Here is a 19,388-nt window from a genome sequence, read left to right on the forward strand (position 1 = left end):
TCATACTTCTTTCTGCTCATATCTGTAAATAACTTTGAAGTAGACGTAACTTCCTCTACCAATATTTATAACGATTGACCCATATTTACTCCAACTCCATTATGAGCCCTCTTGTAAAAATTTTGTTTTTGTCAAAAATAAGTAAAAATATTCTGAAATAAAGTCAAAAAAAAAACAAATCAAATATTTTTTTAATAATCCACATTTTTAACACACTAACTGTTGTAGGGTATTATATGGTCGACACACTTAGACTTGGTTTTGCTCATATCTGTAATCTTTTCTATAGGCCAAAAAAGTTACTGCAAAATGCAGTTTATTTTCAGTTTAACTTTTTACACTGTCTATACAGCGAACTTACTAATAAATGAGTGAAAACTTGAATGTAATTAACATCATCAATCTATCTTTTACTCCTTAGTATTTTCTTTTTGTTTTATGTATGTATTTCATGTTCTTTAAACAAATAAAAAAACTACATTTAAAAATTACAAACTTATTTTCCAGCATAAACAGTTAGTTTAACTCAGAACTACAAAGAGTTGGCTTCCATTCTCTGGCACATAATTACAAACTAAGCAAAAAGAAACAAGACACTTGCTGTTGATATCATCAAAAACTTTTTTCTTATAAAAAACTGATGTTAACGTTGACATCATGAAATCTAATAAAAATATTTTTATTTACTATGTTATGGCAACTCTGGTGTATTTTTTATTATGTCCCATAACGGTATCAAATGGGGATTCCCTGGATCAGGCAATCGACCTACAATTAAATAAAGAACAGCATCAACATGAATATTCTAAAAACTTAGATTCAGTTTATGATGGTGTCCAAACTTTAAGGCGTAAAAGAAGATACTTGGAATTCCCCGAAGGCTCATCATTTCAATTAGGTAATATTCAAAATTTATTTAACGTTTTCCCTTAACAAATATTTAATTAATACTTTTAACCCAATTTACTGCCACTCGTAGTGTATGACTTGATCATTGGCGTAGTCGACTACACCAACTATTTAATTTTGGGTGTAACTGTGGCCTTGGCTTGGGAATTACCATCTAAGCCACCTAGTGAAATTTTCGAAGATTTAACTGAACGGTTAAGAGATGGTACCTTGGGAACTTCGCGCAATGACACTGTTAAAAATATTAAATATATAAACCTTAAAACGAAAACGCCCATTACCAAAACATCAAGCACCAAATACGAATATAAACTACAGCCAATATTTAGTCCACCAATGCATTATCGTTATTATACCCATGCAACGCCAAATAGTTTTTACAAATATCAGAATAATAAAGGATCACAAAATCTAAACTTCTACACAACAAATCGATACAATAATTGGTCTAGAAAGGATAATCAGTACTACACACCAAAACAAGCCAATCCTTTTACAAAATGGACACAATATCAAACCGGACCTACATATAATACTAATAGTTTAAAATATCCTTGGTGGAATCTATCACAACGGTAAGTACATAGTTAAGTTGATTTATTATAAATTTATTTATTTATAACCAAATTTCATTTAATGCATTATGCTGATATAAAATTAAAATTCAATCATTCTTACATATATAAATATGTATGTACATAATTTTCAGACTTAAGAACTCCTTTATCAGCCATCCAAGTGTTAGAAATCAAAATATAAATCGTAGCACAGCCCATATCAACTACAAGAAACCAATTCGAAACTACAAACCTTTTCCAAGTTCTGGTCGTTCTGAACATCGAATATATCCAGTTTTCGGAAAACGTAGCATTTTCGTTGCTCGAAAAGAAAATGAAGAAAATACATCTTCACGTCAACGTTTTAGACGTAGTGGTATTGTTGCGGATCTACCATCGAAATTAGATCGTATACATATAGAGCAACACCGTAAAACACGTCATGATTTATACCAACGAATAGAAATCTATTTAAATGGGTAAGTTGTTGATAGTTGCTTGTAACACTCTAACATACATTTCTAAAATACAGCCAGAAGTTATTCACAGGAATAATGTCGTTTAAGAAGCTCTGCAATATAAGTTAAATTACTACTCTAGATAAGAGGTTAAATATTATCAGCTAGTGTCATCTTTGTAGCATTGGAAATGCAGAGAAATCCCCTTGTTTATAAAATCTGTCTAGAATCTAAAGGAAGTGTTGATGACACTTTAGCAAAACTAATTGAAGTGGCTTTAAAAACGTCCAAGCCCACAACCACCCACAACACACTTTCACACTAGCCATATTCCATTAACATGATAGACACACGCACAATAATAAATACACATAACGGGGCAAACGCAAAGACAAAGGACATGGAAATATAAAATTGAGTTTGATTGCCCTCTGCACTGTTTTTTTTTTTAATTTAACTTGTCTAATCTTACATTGTCTTGTATTGTCGCTTCTGCTGTTGTCTTCTTTGCAATGTTACGAGTATCCTAGTGCTGATGCACATAGAATAGGAGGAAATCCTTCAATTACTTAAAACAATTTGCTCTCAACAGGGATTTAAGTGATCAACTATAAAATTATAAAACAATAACGACAAGAAATAGAAATCACTATTTAGTTACATCAAACTACCATTTGACTGACTGAATCAGTGACTAGACGACTGCACCTTTAAAAAAGGACAAGTAATAAACAATGCAAAGTTGGATTTATCATGCAAATAAATAAATGTCCATATGTAGGTAGAACAGTAAAATTGAAAACACAAAGAAATTACAAACAGATGTATTGATGTAAATATGTTGCTTTTGAATATGTGTATAAACAATCACATTTGGTAATAAACATAAACCCCATATTCATAAATGTTTAATAAAGCTATTGATGGTTTATTGTAGAAACCTATAATAAGCGATTAATATCTATATGTAAATAATTTGTAAACATTTATTTTATTGCAGTCGTGGATCTCATGGCCATCATTGTGTTTTAAGAGCACTGTGTGAGACGGGACAAAAATCAAAGGAACATATGCCGGGATCGTTTGTTGGGGAACTAATGCGAGCCATATTCACAATGCCTGAGCCTTTAGATGGAACCACTGATACTCGCAATCGAATTGGGTATAAAGAGCAACGTTATGATACGGCCAATGCCTTAAAAGAAAACTGTACTAGACGCTATAATCTTTGCAAGGATTCATTATGGTCTTCTCATTTTGTTCTTTAATTCAAAATTCATTATTAAACAAGATCGATTTGGACTTGATCAAATAAATGTACTTTGTACTTTGTTTTTTTTATTATCTAGTTTAATTTTGACTCATAAGGATTTTTTTGAGTTTAATAACCAATCTAATATACTAAGTGGACACTTATTATGAACGTGAGCATCACAAGTTTCGTAATCTGCTTCCATTATGCGGGTGTAATCATCTTTTAAACCATTAATTGTAGGAAATCTGCAAAATGACACAAATGAATTTATTTTATTTGTATTGACAAAATATTTTTTGTGCTCATTAAACTCACGTAAAAACTACGCGCAGTATATCCTGGATCATGGAATAACCAGGAGGCAAAAGAAATCGTTTACTATCACACACTGCTCGCAAGATACAAGACTTCATATCAATTCCTAAACTAAAAAAAACGTAAATTTTAAAATACAAGATTCCACGGTTATTAAGAACGAGATAACTAGATATGTATAGTACATATTTTGATCTAATGAATATATATTCTATACATAAGTGCTTTTTTGTGCTGAGAAGTAAAATATACTCACATTTTTGAAAACCCTTCAAAGTGATGAAACAGTTCTCTACGACCACGATAGGAATGATAGTGAGGGGAATCTTCAAAGGGTTCTAGATCTTCAAAGTAAATGGGTTCATATTCCTTGTGATGATAGTCGTCAATTGATGAAAACGAGTCATCGACGTCTGCTACATCCCTACTGTAACGCGGCCGAGGATTCCACTGGTTATTAAAAGAGGGATTTTGTACCGAATGAGGCGTCCTTGTATTTGTAGACCATCGACTCCATTTATTATTATAATCGAAATATTTATTCACATATTTTTGTTGCTTTTCTGGGGTCCACTGATAGTTTTTCAAATACTCAGGAGAACTGTATTTTGACCATTTTTGCGATTTGTTGTAATACGTATTGGATAAGGAAGCTGATGGTGAGGATACCCATTGTAATGATGAGATATTTTGGTCAATACGTTGTACCTTTGCTGGCTTAGTAGCCGGTTTGGCACGATATTTTATAAGGGACCCCGGTATTCCAACCAAGTAAAGTGGTGTAGGTCCTTTAGGTGCAGGTGCTTTTGTAGTGGGTTTTCTAAATCTCTTAGGTATTAGGTCAATTCTAGCTGAAGGCATGGGATAGTAAATTGCCGCTTCAAAATTAAAATTAAATCCTTTTGGATACATGGCCAACAGACGTTTACTAACGTTTAAAGTAAACTTAAGGTTTGCTCCTTTGGGAAATAGCATCCATCTTTTCTTGCGTGAAAACACTCGTTCCACTACTGGTCTCAAAGTAGATTTCTCATTCGTATCTATTAAATTCGTTTCACCGAAGACGCATTCCGTCCACTGAGTCAAGGCCACTATACAGAAAAACAGTAAAATGTGTATTACACGCATATTTCGAAATAGAGGACCACAATTGTTCTTTACGTACCCGATTGTAAAGTGAAACTAGAGTAAACTTATGAAAGTAAATCTTGCAAGAACATTTTATTGGAAATCTTGTTTATTTTTCTTATTTACCAGTAAACGACATTAAACAAAATTCGTTTGTTAACAAGCGCACAAAAACTCGTTAATCAAACTTGACACACTTTAACAAAACCCACATTCACAAGTCCACGAATACAAATGTTAACATCTTCATTTCAATTACTTAGTTTTTTGATTGTGGGAGATTTGATTTGAGTTTACTTTTTTAAGAATCAGTCTTAAAAGTGAAATCATTATAGAAAGCACAACTCGTCAGTATTTTGTGGAAATGAAGTTAATTTTTATAGTAATTTTTATGATGTTTACAAAATCATCTAGGGCACTGTTATATCCGGCTTCATCGTCATTGGGTGTATGTTGAAATTTAGGATTATTATTAAATATTATAAAACATATAATCTTATTACAGTTAGTTTCATCGGTTTCTGTACCAATTTTGGAACTGTTACCTGATCGACGATGCATTGTGGATTGGTGCTTTCAAATGTCATACGATTTGCCATATAAACTTTCATCGTTTTACAATATCCCCATTTGGCCTGGTAAGCACGGCACAAAAACGCGTAAACGCGATATCAATTCATTTATGCTGGACCCATTCAATAGTTGGTCAATATTTGAAAAATACAATACTACCAAAAATCAAGGACGTCACCCAAGTGATTTTACGGCTGGTGAACTTTATCAAAGTATTGAAGATTTCTTAGTCAGGTGTGTAAATAGAAACGAAATAGGAAAACGATCATCAATAATAATTAAACTCTTCATAATTCCTCATTTCAGTTATGGATACCACGAAACCTGTCTACTGAAAAGTGTTTGTGAATTGGCCAAGCATCCGTTTGCTGAAGAACATCGAAATCTTTTAACTGATATTCTCACATTCATTTTAACGTACGTTTATTTAAAACGATAATGTAATTTTCCTAAATTGTGTTGTTATTATTTTATTTAGGCCATCATTACATGAGGGTTTTGTTAAATCAGAACAAGTCTATCGTGAATCCTATGAAGATGCCGAAAGAAGCGGATTTCTAGGAGAGGACTGTACATTTTTGTATCCCGATTGTAAACGTGATTTATTAAGTAATCTTTCCAAAATAATAAGTTGATATTTTTATAATTAAAAGTATACAAACGTATTTATTTAAATATTATTAAAAATAAGTTGTTGTTAATAAACTAAATGGACTCTCAATGCACTCCGAGTATATTTGCTGACAATTTTTCCCCATAAATCCTTCATTTTCCGCCAAACTATAAACAGTTTCCTCATATTTTTCATCTGCTGAAAAACCTTGATGTATAGAAGGCCTAAAATCAAAAGTAAATTTATTTATATTCAATAAATTTGGTTAACTTAAAAATTTTATTTTTAAGTTAACGTAAAAATAAACTAGGTATATATGTATATGCATATGTACTATGTATGTATAAATTTATAAATTGCAATATAAATTCGTTTATATTTGAAAGTAAAACCTACTTACGTTAAAAAGAATTTTACCATGTCAGTGACAACATTGGCAAAGGATTCATCGAACGGATATTTTGACAACTCACAAATTGATTGTTTCAAGCAGGATCTATCATAACCATATCTAAAATTGAAAATATTTAATTTTCATTCCAATATTGATCAATATTATGTCTGATCCAGTACAAGTCAGTTTTGTAGTTTTTAGTCAGATACAGTCAGAAGTAATCAGAAAATCAACAAAATACATTGAAATTTTAGTACGGGAACCTGTAAAAACTTGCAAACCGAACGAGTACGGAACAGACATATTGTATTTTATGGCTTACTCTTCGAGCAAATTTTCCAAACCATCATAAAGATTTTTAGCCGTAAAATCATGTTTATTGACTGCACGAGAACTAAATATTAAATTTCTTGACCCACTAGTTGGCCATATAGGAACCGAATAAAAAGATGATACATTAAATGGCATGTCATAGTTCATTTGTAAACCCCAATCAAAATAAACTTTACGATTTGGTGGAAGATCAGCTATTGGCACGGATATGGAACCGACCAACTTTTAAATATAAAATTTTATTATTAAACAACTCATAAGATATTTTTTCAACTCACCTGAATTACGGTGTATTGCGGATACAATAGCGCACTTTCTGCACATTTGATTGAAATTAAAATAAAGAATTTAAGGAAAATGTGTCTCTCATAAGACATTCTATCCGCGAACTGTGTCTACTGACTAATTTAATAATTAACACTAGTTGACACTTTTGCAAGTACTACATAGTTTTCATTCTTGGTTTTGCTTCAAGTTTTCTAATTGGTTATATGTATAATGATTTTTTTCAAAATGGGAACATGCATTTATTAAGTTTAATTGTCGCAAATGTAATACTTTTCGCTATTTGTTACAATATTGGTTATGTTTGTTAAGCCATTAGATTTTCGTAAAGAATTCGGACGGAATTCGGATACAAAATCGGCAACTTGTGCAGACAGTCGGTTCGAATTTGCCAAACATTTATTAGCGGGATGATACATTTCAGCATACACACATACTTACATGTATTTGTATGTATAGTTGATCTAGATTTTAGGTTATTCGAAAAAAAATAATATACTTAAATGGAAAATTTAAATGTTTACATGTTTAAGTTGTTTTTAATTAATTAATTAATTATTTAAATCAAATTTTAATGAATCATTTAATTGATGTATTAATCAATATACATACCAACTATATGTTCTTAATTGAATGACTATTGAATGAACTACAATTGATTTTAGGGTTTTCATAAAAGATTGGTCTTGATTTGACGTGTTTTTTAATTGATACAATTTTGTTTTAAAGTTATTTGCAAAACAAAAGAATGTTGTTTGGCTATATGTTGTATCTAGCCATCGAAGGGTGAGTACGGCAGATTATTGTTAATGAAGTGTTTTACTAACATTAAATATGTATGTTCATAAATAAACATAACCATAACAAAAATAAATAAAAATCAAATGCCACATTTAACACAAACCCGAACATCGACTCATCACAAACCAACCATAGAAAAACAAAAATTTGTCAACGTTGCAATTTATGGCATAAAAACCATGCATCAACGTGTTAATTACACGCAAACCCACTTTAGTATTTTAACCATAAACATGCTCTAGTAGCGTTTGTCATCACTGACACCATACTTACCATCATCATCGTAGTCATCACCATTTATAAAATATTATTAAAAATTAAAATATAAATAATAAAGAATATTATATTAAGAGTTTGATTAGTTTTCTTTTTCAAAATACTCCAAACAATAAAAAAGATTCGAAATTTAATATAACAAATATTTTCTAATTTAATTACGCCCAACAAAATGAAATTAATTCAACTCGATCATTGCAAAGCAATTGCAATGATTTCTGTTTTATTCGGTTTATTAATTTATTACGAATATCATATCTTCTTCAAAACTATTCCTAATGATTATTTATATAAACTTTCAAATCAAACTGAAAATTTAACAATATCTAACAACGAAAATAATGCAACGGCTTCAAAAAGAATTAAACGATTTTTAATCTTTCAAGGTGGAGGAGTAGTTAAAGTAAGTAGCGTCCAATTTTGAACGAATAAATAATTTTAACATATAACGACGAATTATTCGAGTAGAAGCTAAATTACTAACAAAGGAATGAATTAAATTGTAGAACAAATTATTTCTGCAGTTTAGATCTTTTCTACAGTTTATACTCGATGGCTTTTAAAATTTGAAATTGCTAAAAACAAAAATCATAAAATTTTTTAAATTCTTTTAGCTCGTCTTTGGTACATCTTATCCAATTATAATGGCGGACAAAACAAGATCATTAGGTTATTTTTATAATTTTCAAATGCAATATCCCCCACCGACTATTCCAGTGTACTGGTGGAGCTTTTATAATACAACAACATTTGCAGCACGCAGAAATGCTCGTAAGCGTTCAACAGAAATGCTGTTGAGTTATGACAAAACCCGTAGCCTAATCTATGACTTTATAGAAACAATTTTGCAACGGTAAGTAAGTGTGTAAATTCGTATTTCATACATATGTATATGTATATTTTCATAAGTACTCAATTGATTGAATAATATTTTTATTAAAAGATTTAATATCAAAAAATTGCCTATTTAACTTTTGACAAAAATTTTGAGAAATGGTATTTTAGAATAAAAAATTTTAATTTTCGGTGAGAATTTCAGCATCTTCCAATTTGACGCCACTCTAGTGTACATACATATATCTCTATTAATTTTCTGATACTTTCCGATACTATTTATAACCGATACTTATGACTTGTCTTAAAGAAATTCTGTTCATTGTCAACAAATCGTTTAAACGATAAACGATGACTATATTTAAATAATAAATATATATTTATATGAAAATGTTTTCAGCTTTGGAGATTTCAGTGGCGAATGCCTATTAAAGATCATTTGTGAAGTGGCACGTGCCCCTTTAAGCGAAGACATGTACGCAAGCACAGAAGGGTCAATGCAAATACACATCACATCCAATTATGAAACTGGAGTATTAGATGATTATGGTAGAAATATTTACCACAAACTAATAAATTTAATTTTCACGTGAGTCATAAAAATATTGTTTTCCTCTAATCATAATCAAATTTTTATTTTATTAACAAAATTTATTATACAAATTGATGAAAAATAATATTTTGATTATGAATTATTTATTGTTATTATTATGGCAGGCCTCTTCGTTCAAATGTGGATGACCGTTATATAAATGCTCGAATAGCCGGTGAAAATGGTGCTAATTGTGATGAAACATTTGGCAAATGCCCCGTCGTAGAACAATTGTTTAAACGTTACACACAATATATTTAAAAAGGATGCAGTAATTTTCTCTTTACATTTATTTTTTTTTTAATTAAAACTGGGTAATTTAAAAAAAATGGTTTCACTATTTTATGAAATATATACTTGGTCTTACTTAAAATTGGGGGTGTATGAGTATTCATTGGTTTTTAAATTGATAACAGTGGATCAATTACTTATGTATAAGATTATTGTGATGCCTGTAAAAACATAGTCAGATTCAATAATTATTGAAAATAATATGTAAGATAAAGAGTATTTACGTATAAGATTCATTTTATAATAAAAATCTGTGGAAAAAATGCAAAAATACAAAAAGGTTTTTTTTTTCAGAAGATCGTTTTAAATTTTTTAATTCCAATACAAAACTTTAGTAAAACACATAAAGAATTTCGATATTTTCAAAAGTTCTGGTCCGATCTTTGTTTTTCAGTACAATTTTCTAATTTCGACTGGATTCAGAATGGTCGGGAAATTATATTGTAGTATATTCAAACGGAATGATAAATTAGGAAATGTTAAAAAATTAGGGTTTGGACCATTTGTAGTTTATATGCTCCTTATAATATACTAAAAGTCGTTTCATGGACCAGAAATATTCTAACAAAAATTTTAATTATTTTTCCCGCAATAATATCCAAATTAGGAAATTTTTGATATTAACCCTCCGTCATGCGCATGTATCTGGCCAGATATTTTACGAATTTAATTGTGATTTTAATATATTTCTAATTTGGCTAGGGGTTTAAGTCTCCAGGTATCCTCTACAAATATTGTAAGATATCGTTATATTGTTATTATACATAGTGTATCTCGCCAGATACATGCGCTACGTACGTGACTATCGGAACATGTGCATGACGGAGGGTTAAGTAGAGATTTTGTAGAATAATCATAAAATAATTACATGTACCTAACTAATCAATCACAACCTCAAAGTAAGGTAAGTAGTATATACTTACATATCAATACAAAAAAATATCTTATTTAGCAATTCAAAATATTCATAATGTCCTCTTCCAACTAAATTTTAATGTTTTCCATACATAACATATAGACCAATTTTCGGTTAACCGACAAACCGGTTTCTTCAAAAGTCGGGTTTTTAAACACTACACGGCAGTAAAGGTTATATAAAAATATATATATAATTATTATAAATAAATTATTTATTTTACCTATCACGCAATCTACTCTTTTTTAAATAAATAAATCTAAGAAAGCTTTCTTTCTTTGTTTATAAAATAATTCAAAACTACGAATTCATAAAAAATTTAAATTCATTTTAAATAATATCTCGACAAAAAAAATTAAATAATAAAAATTCAAAATTTAAAGATGTCAGGCTATATATCAAAAACTCTTAGACCAATCAACCACTTTCCGATTTTAAGAACTTTGGTGTTTAAGCGCTTTGCATCAGGTGGAAAGTGTGCTACTCACGATGATCCTAAATGCTCAAAGCAAACACTTGAAAAACAGAAACCTTGCCCTTCAAAAATTCGTCGGTTGGAAGCAAAAGAAGAATTGCCTAAAACAAATTCCATGTGGGAGAATCCCGAATGCTGTAAAGATCCTTGCCCGGATTATTATCCAAGGTTTGATGAACTGTATTACGAAAGCACTGACAAACTGAAGCGAAAATATCAGCAAACTTGGGTTTCTTGTCCGGAACTGCAAATTAGACCGAAAAAAATTTGCAATCATGAAAATCTAAAATTTCCACCAATGGAGAAGAGATCTCGTAAGAAAAGACCGCAGACAGCATGTCCTGTAGGTGGATCTAGAATTTGTATGGACAATAAAAGCCGAAAGTGTCCAAGGGTCATGCTATCTGGTTGTCGCGGGGCTCGTCAGCCACCCAAATGTAAAAGAGAACGTTCGCCTAGTGATTGTTTAAAAGAGTGTACGCCCTACCCAAGCTATTCGGAATGCTTACGAAAAGAAGCGGATCCTCTCCATCCTATTGAATGTAAATGCTTGAACCATCCAAGCATGTGTGAAGTGTGGGCTGAAATGAGACGTCGAATGACGTTTGTAAAAGGTTGACAAATTAATGTTTTAAAAATTATATTGTAATTAATCAATTGTTAGAGGTAAAATTTTTATTCATTCATAACAAAGCTATAAGAAATTTTAATAAAAAAACTAGAGCAATGTACTAAAATTTTTGGAAACCTGTATCTAAAAGGTCTGTCACATAATTGTAATTGTAATTTCTATATAATTTTCGACCCTATAAAGTATATATGTAAGTATATTCCGAGTCCTTATAGATAACGGATTCGATTAAGTTATGTCCGTCAGTCAGTTTGTTGAAATCAGATTTCTAAAGATCTTCGGGATCCAAATCTTTTTCTGTTGGACATACTTTTTAGAAGTTTCCTCAAATAAATGTTCAAATTAAACCAACAGTGTTGTTGTGGCTTATTTATCAAAGCATGAAATTTTCAGAGGTTGTCTCGGATTTTTGCTCATATTTCCGTTATGTACGGACCGATTTTTTTGATTTTAAATAGCGATCTCGAAGGCATGTCTATTTTTTCTTTTTGACTCTCAAAGTTTATTGGCGAGTATTAAAAACTCAAATTGAAAGGTTGTCACACGTTGGCTCGAAAGCTTGGCAACAAACAAAAGCCTGAAAATTATGGCGATGACGAGAGAGTTGTTTCCCAACTCAGACCTGAATTACATCTGTAAAGCATGTCCAACAGAATTATTAAGATTCGGATCTCGCCGATATCTGGGTCGTTTTAAAACATATTATAACAGACAGACATGGCTTAATCGACTACGCTTTTTATAGTAATAGATTGTTTGATTACAGCGGTTGTGGTATGTGTAATAGGGTTCTATAGTTGAAACGAAAAGTTGACTTTTTGTATTTAGTTAAAAGTCGACTTTTTTCCACTTTTCTACTTTTTCCGACTTTTTTCGACTGTTTTCGACTTTTTCCGACTTTTTGACTATTTTCAACTATTTTCGACTTTTCAACTTTTTTCGACTTTTAGACTTTTCGACTTTTTTCGATATTTTTCGACTTTTTCCGACTTTTTTCGACTTTTCTACTTTTTTCGATATTTTTCGACTTTTCGACTATCCGACTTTCCGACTTTTTGACTTTTTTCGACATTCGATTTTTTTCGACTTTTTCCGACTTTTCGACTTATTTCGATATTTTTCGACTTTTTTCGACTTTTTCCGATTTTTTGACTTTTTTTGACTTCAGATTTTTTCGACTTTTTCCGACTTTTTTCGATTATTCGAAAGTCGATTTATAGAACCCTAATGTTTAATACATTTCATTCTAAAAATTTTTGTTTTGATCCTTAGGAAAGTCGACTTTTTGACATTGATTGTTGGAATTCATTTTATAGAACCCTATCGCAACCGCTTGAAAAAATACATCTGGCAACCAAAGCTGTCATCCATAATATGTGTGTATGGATGTGTATGTATTTAGCATTATTTTTGTTTACATTTATTGGCCAATTAAATGTTTTCTTTTTCGTTTGCTAGAAAATGTATAGTGTATTTAGAAATTTATTATTAAGTGGAAAGTGCAATTATGTAAGGACGCGTCTGATGAGCACTGCAAATACTATTTATTCTTTAAGTTCAGCATATGGAAAATGTGGTGTTTCTGTTATACGCGTATCTGGTCCGCAAACAAGACAAGCACTTCAAGCTATTGTTGGAAATCGTCACGAACTAAAGGAGCGATATGCATATCTTAAGACTTTTCATCATCCTAAGAGTAATGAAATTATTGATAAAGGTATAGTTTTATGGTTCCCTGGACCTGCTTCATACACTGGAGAAGACAGTTGTGAATTTCAAGTTCATGGCTCTTTAGCTGTAATTGCTGCAATGATGGATGCTTTAGGACATGTAACGGGCCTAAGGCCAGCTACACCTGGAGAATTTACAAAACGAGCATTTTTTGGTAATAAATTAGATTTGACGGAAGTGGAAGGTCTGGCCGATCTTATACATGCCGAAACAGAAGCTCAAAGAAAACAAGTAAGTCTTCACATAATCTATACATTTTAGGTTTTCTAAAGATTTTAGTACATGCACAGGCACTTTTGCAAAGTACAGGCTCGCTTTCAAGGCTTTATGATAATTGGAGAAAACGTTTGATTCGCTGTGCAGCCCATTTGGAAGCTTATATAGATTTCGCAGAAGATGAAAATATAGAAGATGATGTCATTGTGCAACTTAAGAAAGAGTTGATGAAAATTCAACGGGAGATAAGGGAGCATCTCAATGACCAAAGACAGGGAGAGATGTTAAGAGACGGTGTACGTACAGCTATTATTGGTGCTCCAAATGTGGGTAAAAGCAGTTTTCTTAATCTAATGTGCCAAAGAGAATTGTCAATTGTGACTGAAATAGCAGGGACCACTAGAGATGTTATCGAGTCCACATATAATATTGGAGGATATCCTGTTCGCTTTTCTGATACAGCTGGACTAAGACGATCAACAGATGATAAAGTAGAAAAACAAGGTATTTTAAAGGCTAGAAACTGTGTAATCGAAGCGGACTTGGTCTTAATAATGATGGATGCCGGTGACTTGAAAAACATGCAAGTAAATGATGAAAAATCATTCAATCATTATTTAAATAGTTATTTACAAGAATTGGATTTAAATGAGGAAATTTTGTCAAATAAACGCATTCAAATTGTTGTCAACAAAACTGACTTGCTGTCTGACGATGAACTTAAAAGCATCCAGGAACTGTCTAACATATTTGTTATATCTTGTAAAAATAGGACAAATCTAAAACAGTTTCTGAGTCAATTCGAGAATCTTCTAATCGAGCTGTAAGTAAATTCACACATGCCCATAAATTTAGTTGAATAATGGTTTCTAAATATTGTTTTTTAGTTGTGGAATTCCATTACCCGAAGCACCCCGGTTGACACATTCTCGGTATAGATTACATTTAGAGCGGTGCATTGATCATATACAATTGTTTTTGTCCGAATATTCACCGGATATTTTCCCCGATATTGCAATATCTGCTCAAAAGTTAAGACATGCTGTCAAGGATATAGAACGTATAACTGGTCATGTTAGCACTGACGACATATTGGATATTGTATTTAAGGATTTTTGCATAGGAAAATAGAATTGAAAAAGAAAATAATACATGTACATCTTTATAAGTATACTAGAATACTCTGGGTGCTTTGCTACCCTAACCAAAATTAAATACATACATGCAAAATTTGTATTCCTTTTATAGAAAATTTTCCTTAATAAAAATATTTTTTAATATGTTTTAACTTACTATATTACTAAAAAAATCACTTAAGGAATATTATTCAATAAGGATTCATATTATAGAACATACAAAAAGTATTTGATATTTGAAGAAAGAGAAAGTACCAAAATTCGTATAAATTCTTCCTTTATGGAAAGTACTAATAAAAGCTATATAGGTCTTAGTACCCGAGTTCCAAAAAAATACACCAAAAGCCTATTTTATGTGAACAAATATTTTTAAATTATATAAAAATTTCCACATTTTATTTTAGAAATTTGAACTTATGGCTGGGGAGCCAATTATGTGATTTGTATTGTAACTTTTAATTATTAGTTTTAAGCCCTTTTGTAAACTCGGTGATTTTATTATTAAGCAATACATATTTATATTTTGGCCTTTAAAGCTTTGTATTGCTATATTGAATGAATGAATAAATAAATATGGAATTTTCTTTTTGTAAGGCAAATACAAAAAAGCACGGTGACAATATGTAATTTTTTGACGTAATTATTTACTTTTGTTGCTTTTGTAGGATGAATTATATTTTTGCAGACACTAGCCACCACCTTACTTTCTATAATAGCCAGTCATCGCCGATCAAAATAACGACGTCGAAATTCTGAATCAACTTGGTACTCTGAGTCAGCTGTTCAATTTATGAGGGAGTAAACTTTTCAGATTTTCCTTCTACTTTAATTAAAAATAATAGAAAATTTTCTTGTTTAAATATAATAAAAGTACATTAAAAAATGGGCGACTTAATGAAGGAGTTCGACAACACGAATTTTAGTGTGGAAAAATGTTTGTACAGATTTTAATAATTTTGCATCAATATAAATCATATTTTTGTAATTATATTCAGATACGAAATTGCTTGTCAAAGAATGTGTTGGAGGTCCAGATTTGCAGAAAAGGAAAAAAGAGATCCAAGCCTACAGCGATCAAACTTCAGCCACTCTGAAGAAATCCGTTTATGCAAATTACATGCAATTTATTGAAACGGCCAAGGAAATATCAAGTACGCTTAACATAAAATTATTTTAAAGTATTAGTTGGTACGCTATTCAAATTTTTTTATAGACTTGGAATCTGAAATGACCCAGTTATCATTGTTGTTAAATGAGCAGCATAATATATTAGTGTCTTTAACGGATGAAAAGTCTGGTGGAGCTAATAAAACTGCTGATGATGACAAGAATAAAGCACAAGCGCAACAAGAAGCAGATAATATGCATACGACGCGCGCTGTTAAAGAAATGGTGCAGGGTTTTGATGGTAATCTCGAGGGCAAAACATTTCTAAATGAAGGAGCTCTAACCGAGTTAGATGGCAATGACTACAGACCAATTCAAAGAGTGTTTTTCTTCTTATTCAACGATGTTCTCATAGTGTGCAAAGTTAAACACGATAAGTGGGTATTTAAAAACATTTAAGGAATAACGTTGATTTTTTAACTAATTTATTCTAGGAGGCTAGAATTTGTTGCCGAATACAATCCGAAAACTCTTGCCGTTATTAATATAAAGGACTTGGATGGAGTTAAAAATGCAATTAACATTATGACTCCGGATGGTTCAAAAATTTTTCAAAGCATTACACCAGCTGGCAAAGCTGAGTGGATAGAGCAATTTGAGGTCGCTCTAAAATGGGATCAACAACAAAAAAAAATAAAGAAGGGGCCTGCACCTCAACCACCGAAAAACAAGGCGGTGAACACTCCGCCTAGCAGTATAACATCATTGGATCTAACGCCGACAGAGGCCAAACAAAAATTACAAGGAAACAATGGTCCCGATTGGATTTATACAGCGACTGATGAAATACAAACATTTATTGCCCAACGACATTTCGAAGAAGCCGAGTCTATGGTCAAACGTTGTCAGGAATTATTTTCTCAGGGTAAGGTTTTTGATAATGCCGCTGAAATAAAATTAAAAGTCAAACACTTGGAGAAGCAATTAATGCAAGTCCTCTTGCAAGAACTGTCAAAATGTCATGCCAGAAACCTTCAGGTGGCTTTAAGATCTTCTAGACGTTGCCTCCAGATCCTTGTTAATATGGGAAAAGCCAGGCATGCTTGTGGGACTTTATTAAAAGTATGCTCTATAGCACTGCGTACTGCCCAACGAGAGGCAAGAAAAAATAACGCTGAAATATCCGAACTATTTTTCTGTGACTTGGCACATGTTGCTTGCGAATTTTTAGCCTCTTTTGAGACACAACCGGCTTGTGTTAGTGGTATGTATAAAAAAAAGCTTTTATCATTAAAATATCATTTAAATTTAATTGAAATTGTAGCCCTTGTTGTATGGTGTAACGCTGAACTGCAATATTTTGCCAGCCAACTGAAGAAGCATTACCTAAATAAAGGAAGTCAGTTGGAAGCTATTGCCAAATGTGTGGAGGGCGTAAGGAAACCATGCGCAAAGTTAACGGAAATCGGTTTGGATCTTTCATACCATTTGGAAGGGCTGCTGCGCGCCGATCTTGTGGGATTGATAAATGACTCACGGATTCGATTATTGGAAACTATTGGCCGAACAGAAGACGCTTGGCAACCATATAATCTACAAACAAAATCTAATTTAAAACGTTTGCTTTTAGAATTGGACGCTTTAGGTATCAACTTACGCCCTCACACAACAGGCGACACTTGGATAAATTTAACCCAGTCTACAGTTAACTTTACCAGGCATTATTTACAATTAACCCAGTATTCCGGTTACCTAGCTAAAAGTGAAGCTCTCTCACAAAGTTGTCAAATTCTTCTTAGAGACTTGCTGCAATCCCAACAATCGCTTAAACCACTTTCTGGCTTAAGTGTTGATGTAAGATCACAGAATTTTACCACGTCACTGATATCTGTTAAAGTAATTTCATTATTATTTTCAGCCAAACTTTGTGATGAAAAATAAGCTGTTTCTAACTGAGGAATTATTGCCTATATCAATTGGAAAATTCCGACAAATCAGTGGCAGCAATGCAAATATTTTGGAAACTCTAAAAAATCAAATGCGCGAGCAACAGACTCCTCCCATTCCAAAAAAACGTAGCGTTTATCAAACTGATGTATTTTAAGATCATAAGATTAAACTTAATTACACTGTAAGTAAAAATATGTATTAATTTCATACACTTACAGTGTTAATAATAGAAGTATTGAAGAAGAATTGATAAAACATTATGATTAAAAAATAAATGTAAAAATATACAAACCTATTTAATATTTACTGTTGTTGGGCGGTGTGGGTTGTAAAAGAATAATTATTTAGCATGTAATAACGTTTACATTCAATATAGATTACACGTAGCGTATGTTTTATTCCTTTCTGATCATTATAATTAAATCTTGTTTTCATTTATAATTATTTATTACCATTTTGCTTTTTATAATTAAATATAATTATTTTATAATTATATACATAGATAACCACATGAATTAAATCATTATTATTTTTAATTTAATTTTGTCTTTGCCTTTGTATTAATAATTTAATATATGGTTTTATTTTATTGTTTTACTCATTTATTATTTGTTTGTTTAATTGATTCGAAAATTAAAGAAATTTTCCAAATATTTCCATTTATTTTTAAAAGCTTATAGGCCTGTTCGAAAATGCATACCTGTAATGCATCGGATAATTAGTTTGTGATGCTTCTGAAAATTTGCTGATGCACATATCATAAATACTGTTAGCAAATGAACAGTACCGACTTATTTAGCCGACTAATTATTATGAGCTGCGCATCAATACAGCTGATGCATTTCCAAGCAGTCTGTATAACTTGAATGATAATTTTATAGGAAAATCATAAAAATAAAACAAAGGCTGTTTGCTGTATTTACATTTATGTAATTACGTGTTAGACATTGTTTTAATTTTAAGACTTCAAAACAGAATTTGGTCTACTTTTTTATATTACAGTTTTAGTGTAGTAATTGAAAAAAACATAAACTATAGAATAAATCATTAATGTTGGAGTGTGATGGGGAAGAGCTAGAAGCAAAACTAGAAAAATAGGCAAATCCTTTGTATATAAAAATTATATATATCGCTTTTTTGTAGATACTACTAATGAATTTTGTTTTACTCCCATCATTGTATTGTAAAATTATTAGCTCTTAACTTATAAAACGAAACGAAGGCTATAACAAGTGGTGTATGAGGATAATGATAAAGGAGCAAAGGATACTAAAGGATGGGATTGTGTTGAAAAGTGCAAATTGTATACGTGAAGATTATATACTCGCATATATGTAGTATTTGTATAATGAGTTAAAGTTTTATATTGTTTTTTTTTTTATGAACTATAATCATCGTTCCTTTATTTTTTCGGTATCCTCAAAATTAATACGAAATGAAATTTTAAGTTCTTTCACTTTTACACAACTTAATATATATTTTTATTTATAAATTATTATTTTTTCATTTGTATTTATGTATATTGTTAAGACTTAATTATTAGAGCATTATGCATAAATTGTGTGTATTCCTTTTTAACTTTCTTCTTTAATATAATTTTATATATATATAT

General features: G+C 31.1%; 8 protein-coding genes across 8 annotated transcripts; 6 read left to right on the forward strand and 2 right to left on the reverse strand.

Moving 5' to 3' along the window:
- Nucleotides 1–508: 508 nt before the first annotated feature.
- LOC111674500 lies at nt 509–3,265 on the forward strand. The gene is made up of 4 exons (XM_023435117.2): nt 509–898; nt 980–1,484; nt 1,619–1,945; nt 2,925–3,265. Exons 1-4 carry the CDS (start codon nt 658–660, stop codon nt 3,190–3,192), a joined length of 1,341 nt encoding a protein of 446 aa, XP_023290885.2. The 5' UTR covers nt 509–657; the 3' UTR covers nt 3,193–3,265.
- On the reverse strand, nt 3,090–5,304 carry LOC111674499. Its single transcript, XM_023435116.2, has 3 exons — nt 3,751–5,304; nt 3,495–3,605; nt 3,090–3,424 (listed from the first exon to the last, which is right to left on the reverse strand). Exons 1-3 carry the CDS (start codon nt 4,620–4,622, stop codon nt 3,286–3,288), a joined length of 1,122 nt encoding a protein of 373 aa, XP_023290884.2. The 5' UTR covers nt 4,623–5,304; the 3' UTR covers nt 3,090–3,285.
- Nucleotides 4,970–5,830, forward strand: LOC111674498. The gene is made up of 4 exons (XM_023435115.2): nt 4,970–5,070; nt 5,128–5,429; nt 5,502–5,612; nt 5,674–5,830. Exons 1-4 carry the CDS (start codon nt 4,987–4,989, stop codon nt 5,828–5,830), a joined length of 654 nt encoding a protein of 217 aa, XP_023290883.2. The 5' UTR covers nt 4,970–4,986.
- A 45-nt stretch (nt 5,831–5,875) lies between these two features.
- LOC111674497 lies at nt 5,876–7,061 on the reverse strand. Its single transcript, XM_023435113.2, has 4 exons — nt 6,814–7,061; nt 6,525–6,757; nt 6,209–6,319; nt 5,876–6,032 (listed from the first exon to the last, which is right to left on the reverse strand). Exons 1-4 carry the CDS (start codon nt 6,910–6,912, stop codon nt 5,876–5,878), a joined length of 600 nt encoding a protein of 199 aa, XP_023290881.2. The 5' UTR covers nt 6,913–7,061.
- Nucleotides 7,062–7,815: 754 nt separating this feature from the next.
- Nucleotides 7,816–9,879, forward strand: LOC111674496. The gene is made up of 4 exons (XM_023435112.2): nt 7,816–8,300; nt 8,512–8,750; nt 9,132–9,320; nt 9,449–9,879. Exons 1-4 carry the CDS (start codon nt 8,070–8,072, stop codon nt 9,582–9,584), a joined length of 795 nt encoding a protein of 264 aa, XP_023290880.2. The 5' UTR covers nt 7,816–8,069; the 3' UTR covers nt 9,585–9,879.
- Nucleotides 9,880–10,837: 958 nt separating this feature from the next.
- On the forward strand, nt 10,838–11,736 carry LOC111674517. The gene has a single exon (XM_023435133.2). The coding sequence runs from the start codon at nt 10,914–10,916 to the stop codon at nt 11,622–11,624; it is 711 nt and encodes a 236-aa protein (XP_023290901.1). The 5' UTR covers nt 10,838–10,913; the 3' UTR covers nt 11,625–11,736.
- Nucleotides 11,737–13,042: 1,306 nt separating this feature from the next.
- Nucleotides 13,043–14,875, forward strand: LOC111674511 (tRNA modification GTPase GTPBP3, mitochondrial). The gene is made up of 3 exons (XM_023435128.2): nt 13,043–13,598; nt 13,658–14,406; nt 14,471–14,875. Exons 1-3 carry the CDS (start codon nt 13,098–13,100, stop codon nt 14,712–14,714), a joined length of 1,494 nt encoding a protein of 497 aa, XP_023290896.2. The 5' UTR covers nt 13,043–13,097; the 3' UTR covers nt 14,715–14,875.
- Nucleotides 14,876–15,483: 608 nt separating this feature from the next.
- LOC111674492 (exocyst complex component 8) lies at nt 15,484–18,059 on the forward strand. The gene is made up of 6 exons (XM_023435108.2): nt 15,484–15,653; nt 15,715–15,870; nt 15,933–16,263; nt 16,321–17,090; nt 17,151–17,680; nt 17,745–18,059. The coding sequence occupies exons 1-6, from the start codon at nt 15,602–15,604 to the stop codon at nt 17,928–17,930; spliced, it is 2,025 nt and encodes a 674-aa protein (XP_023290876.2). The 5' UTR covers nt 15,484–15,601; the 3' UTR covers nt 17,931–18,059.
- The last annotated feature ends 1,329 nt before the right edge of the window (nt 18,060–19,388 follow it).

This window comes from Lucilia cuprina, chromosome 4 (genome assembly GCF_022045245.1).
Source record: "Lucilia cuprina isolate Lc7/37 chromosome 4, ASM2204524v1, whole genome shotgun sequence".
NCBI classification, from domain to species: domain Eukaryota; kingdom Metazoa; phylum Arthropoda; class Insecta; order Diptera; family Calliphoridae; genus Lucilia; species Lucilia cuprina.

What these genes read in the sequence shown, in the direction of transcription:
- LOC111674500 (XM_023435117.2), top strand. Translation starts at nt 658, where the DNA reads ATGAAATCTAATAAAAATATTTTTATTTACTATGTTATGGCAACTCTG. An exon ending in AGGCTCATCATTTCAATTAG is followed by an intron (nt 899 to 979) that starts GTAATATTCAAA and finishes TGCCACTCGTAG; the next exon opens with TGTATGACTTGATCATTGGC. An exon ending in TGGTGGAATCTATCACAACG is followed by an intron (nt 1,485 to 1,618) that starts GTAAGTACATAG and finishes CATAATTTTCAG; the next exon opens with ACTTAAGAACTCCTTTATCA.
- LOC111674499 (XM_023435116.2), bottom strand. Translation starts at nt 4,622, where the DNA reads ATGCGTGTAATACACATTTTACTGTTTTTCTGTATAGTGGCCTTGACT. An exon ending in TTTGAAGGGTTTTCAAAAAT is followed by an intron (nt 3,606 to 3,750) that starts GTGAGTATATTT and finishes CGTTTTTTTTAG; the next exon opens with TTTAGGAATTGATATGAAGT. An exon ending in ATACTGCGCGTAGTTTTTAC is followed by an intron (nt 3,425 to 3,494) that starts GTGAGTTTAATG and finishes GTCATTTTGCAG; the next exon opens with ATTTCCTACAATTAATGGTT.
- LOC111674498 (XM_023435115.2), top strand. Translation starts at nt 4,987, where the DNA reads ATGAAGTTAATTTTTATAGTAATTTTTATGATGTTTACAAAATCATCT. An exon ending in ATTGAAGATTTCTTAGTCAG is followed by an intron (nt 5,430 to 5,501) that starts GTGTGTAAATAG and finishes TCCTCATTTCAG; the next exon opens with TTATGGATACCACGAAACCT. An exon ending in ATTCTCACATTCATTTTAAC is followed by an intron (nt 5,613 to 5,673) that starts GTACGTTTATTT and finishes TATTTTATTTAG; the next exon opens with GCCATCATTACATGAGGGTT.
- LOC111674497 (XM_023435113.2), bottom strand. Translation starts at nt 6,912, where the DNA reads ATGTCTTATGAGAGACACATTTTCCTTAAATTCTTTATTTTAATTTCA. An exon ending in CGCAATACACCGTAATTCAG is followed by an intron (nt 6,758 to 6,813) that starts GTGAGTTGAAAA and finishes TATATTTAAAAG; the next exon opens with TTGGTCGGTTCCATATCCGT. An exon ending in ATGGTAAAATTCTTTTTAAC is followed by an intron (nt 6,033 to 6,208) that starts GTAAGTAGGTTT and finishes TTTTGATTTTAG; the next exon opens with GCCTTCTATACATCAAGGTT.
- LOC111674496 (XM_023435112.2), top strand. Translation starts at nt 8,070, where the DNA reads ATGAAATTAATTCAACTCGATCATTGCAAAGCAATTGCAATGATTTCT. An exon ending in ATAGAAACAATTTTGCAACG is followed by an intron (nt 8,751 to 9,131) that starts GTAAGTAAGTGT and finishes AAATGTTTTCAG; the next exon opens with CTTTGGAGATTTCAGTGGCG. An exon ending in CTAATAAATTTAATTTTCAC is followed by an intron (nt 9,321 to 9,448) that starts GTGAGTCATAAA and finishes TTATTATGGCAG; the next exon opens with GCCTCTTCGTTCAAATGTGG.
- LOC111674517 (XM_023435133.2), top strand. Translation starts at nt 10,914, where the DNA reads ATGTCAGGCTATATATCAAAAACTCTTAGACCAATCAACCACTTTCCG.
- LOC111674511 (XM_023435128.2), top strand. Translation starts at nt 13,098, where the DNA reads ATGTATAGTGTATTTAGAAATTTATTATTAAGTGGAAAGTGCAATTAT. An exon ending in CAGAAGCTCAAAGAAAACAA is followed by an intron (nt 13,599 to 13,657) that starts GTAAGTCTTCAC and finishes GTACATGCACAG; the next exon opens with GCACTTTTGCAAAGTACAGG. An exon ending in GAGAATCTTCTAATCGAGCT is followed by an intron (nt 14,407 to 14,470) that starts GTAAGTAAATTC and finishes ATTGTTTTTTAG; the next exon opens with TTGTGGAATTCCATTACCCG.
- LOC111674492 (XM_023435108.2), top strand. Translation starts at nt 15,602, where the DNA reads ATGGGCGACTTAATGAAGGAGTTCGACAACACGAATTTTAGTGTGGAA. An exon ending in AACGGCCAAGGAAATATCAA is followed by an intron (nt 15,871 to 15,932) that starts GTACGCTTAACA and finishes ATTTTTTTATAG; the next exon opens with ACTTGGAATCTGAAATGACC. An exon ending in TTTCTGGCTTAAGTGTTGAT is followed by an intron (nt 17,681 to 17,744) that starts GTAAGATCACAG and finishes TATTATTTTCAG; the next exon opens with CCAAACTTTGTGATGAAAAA.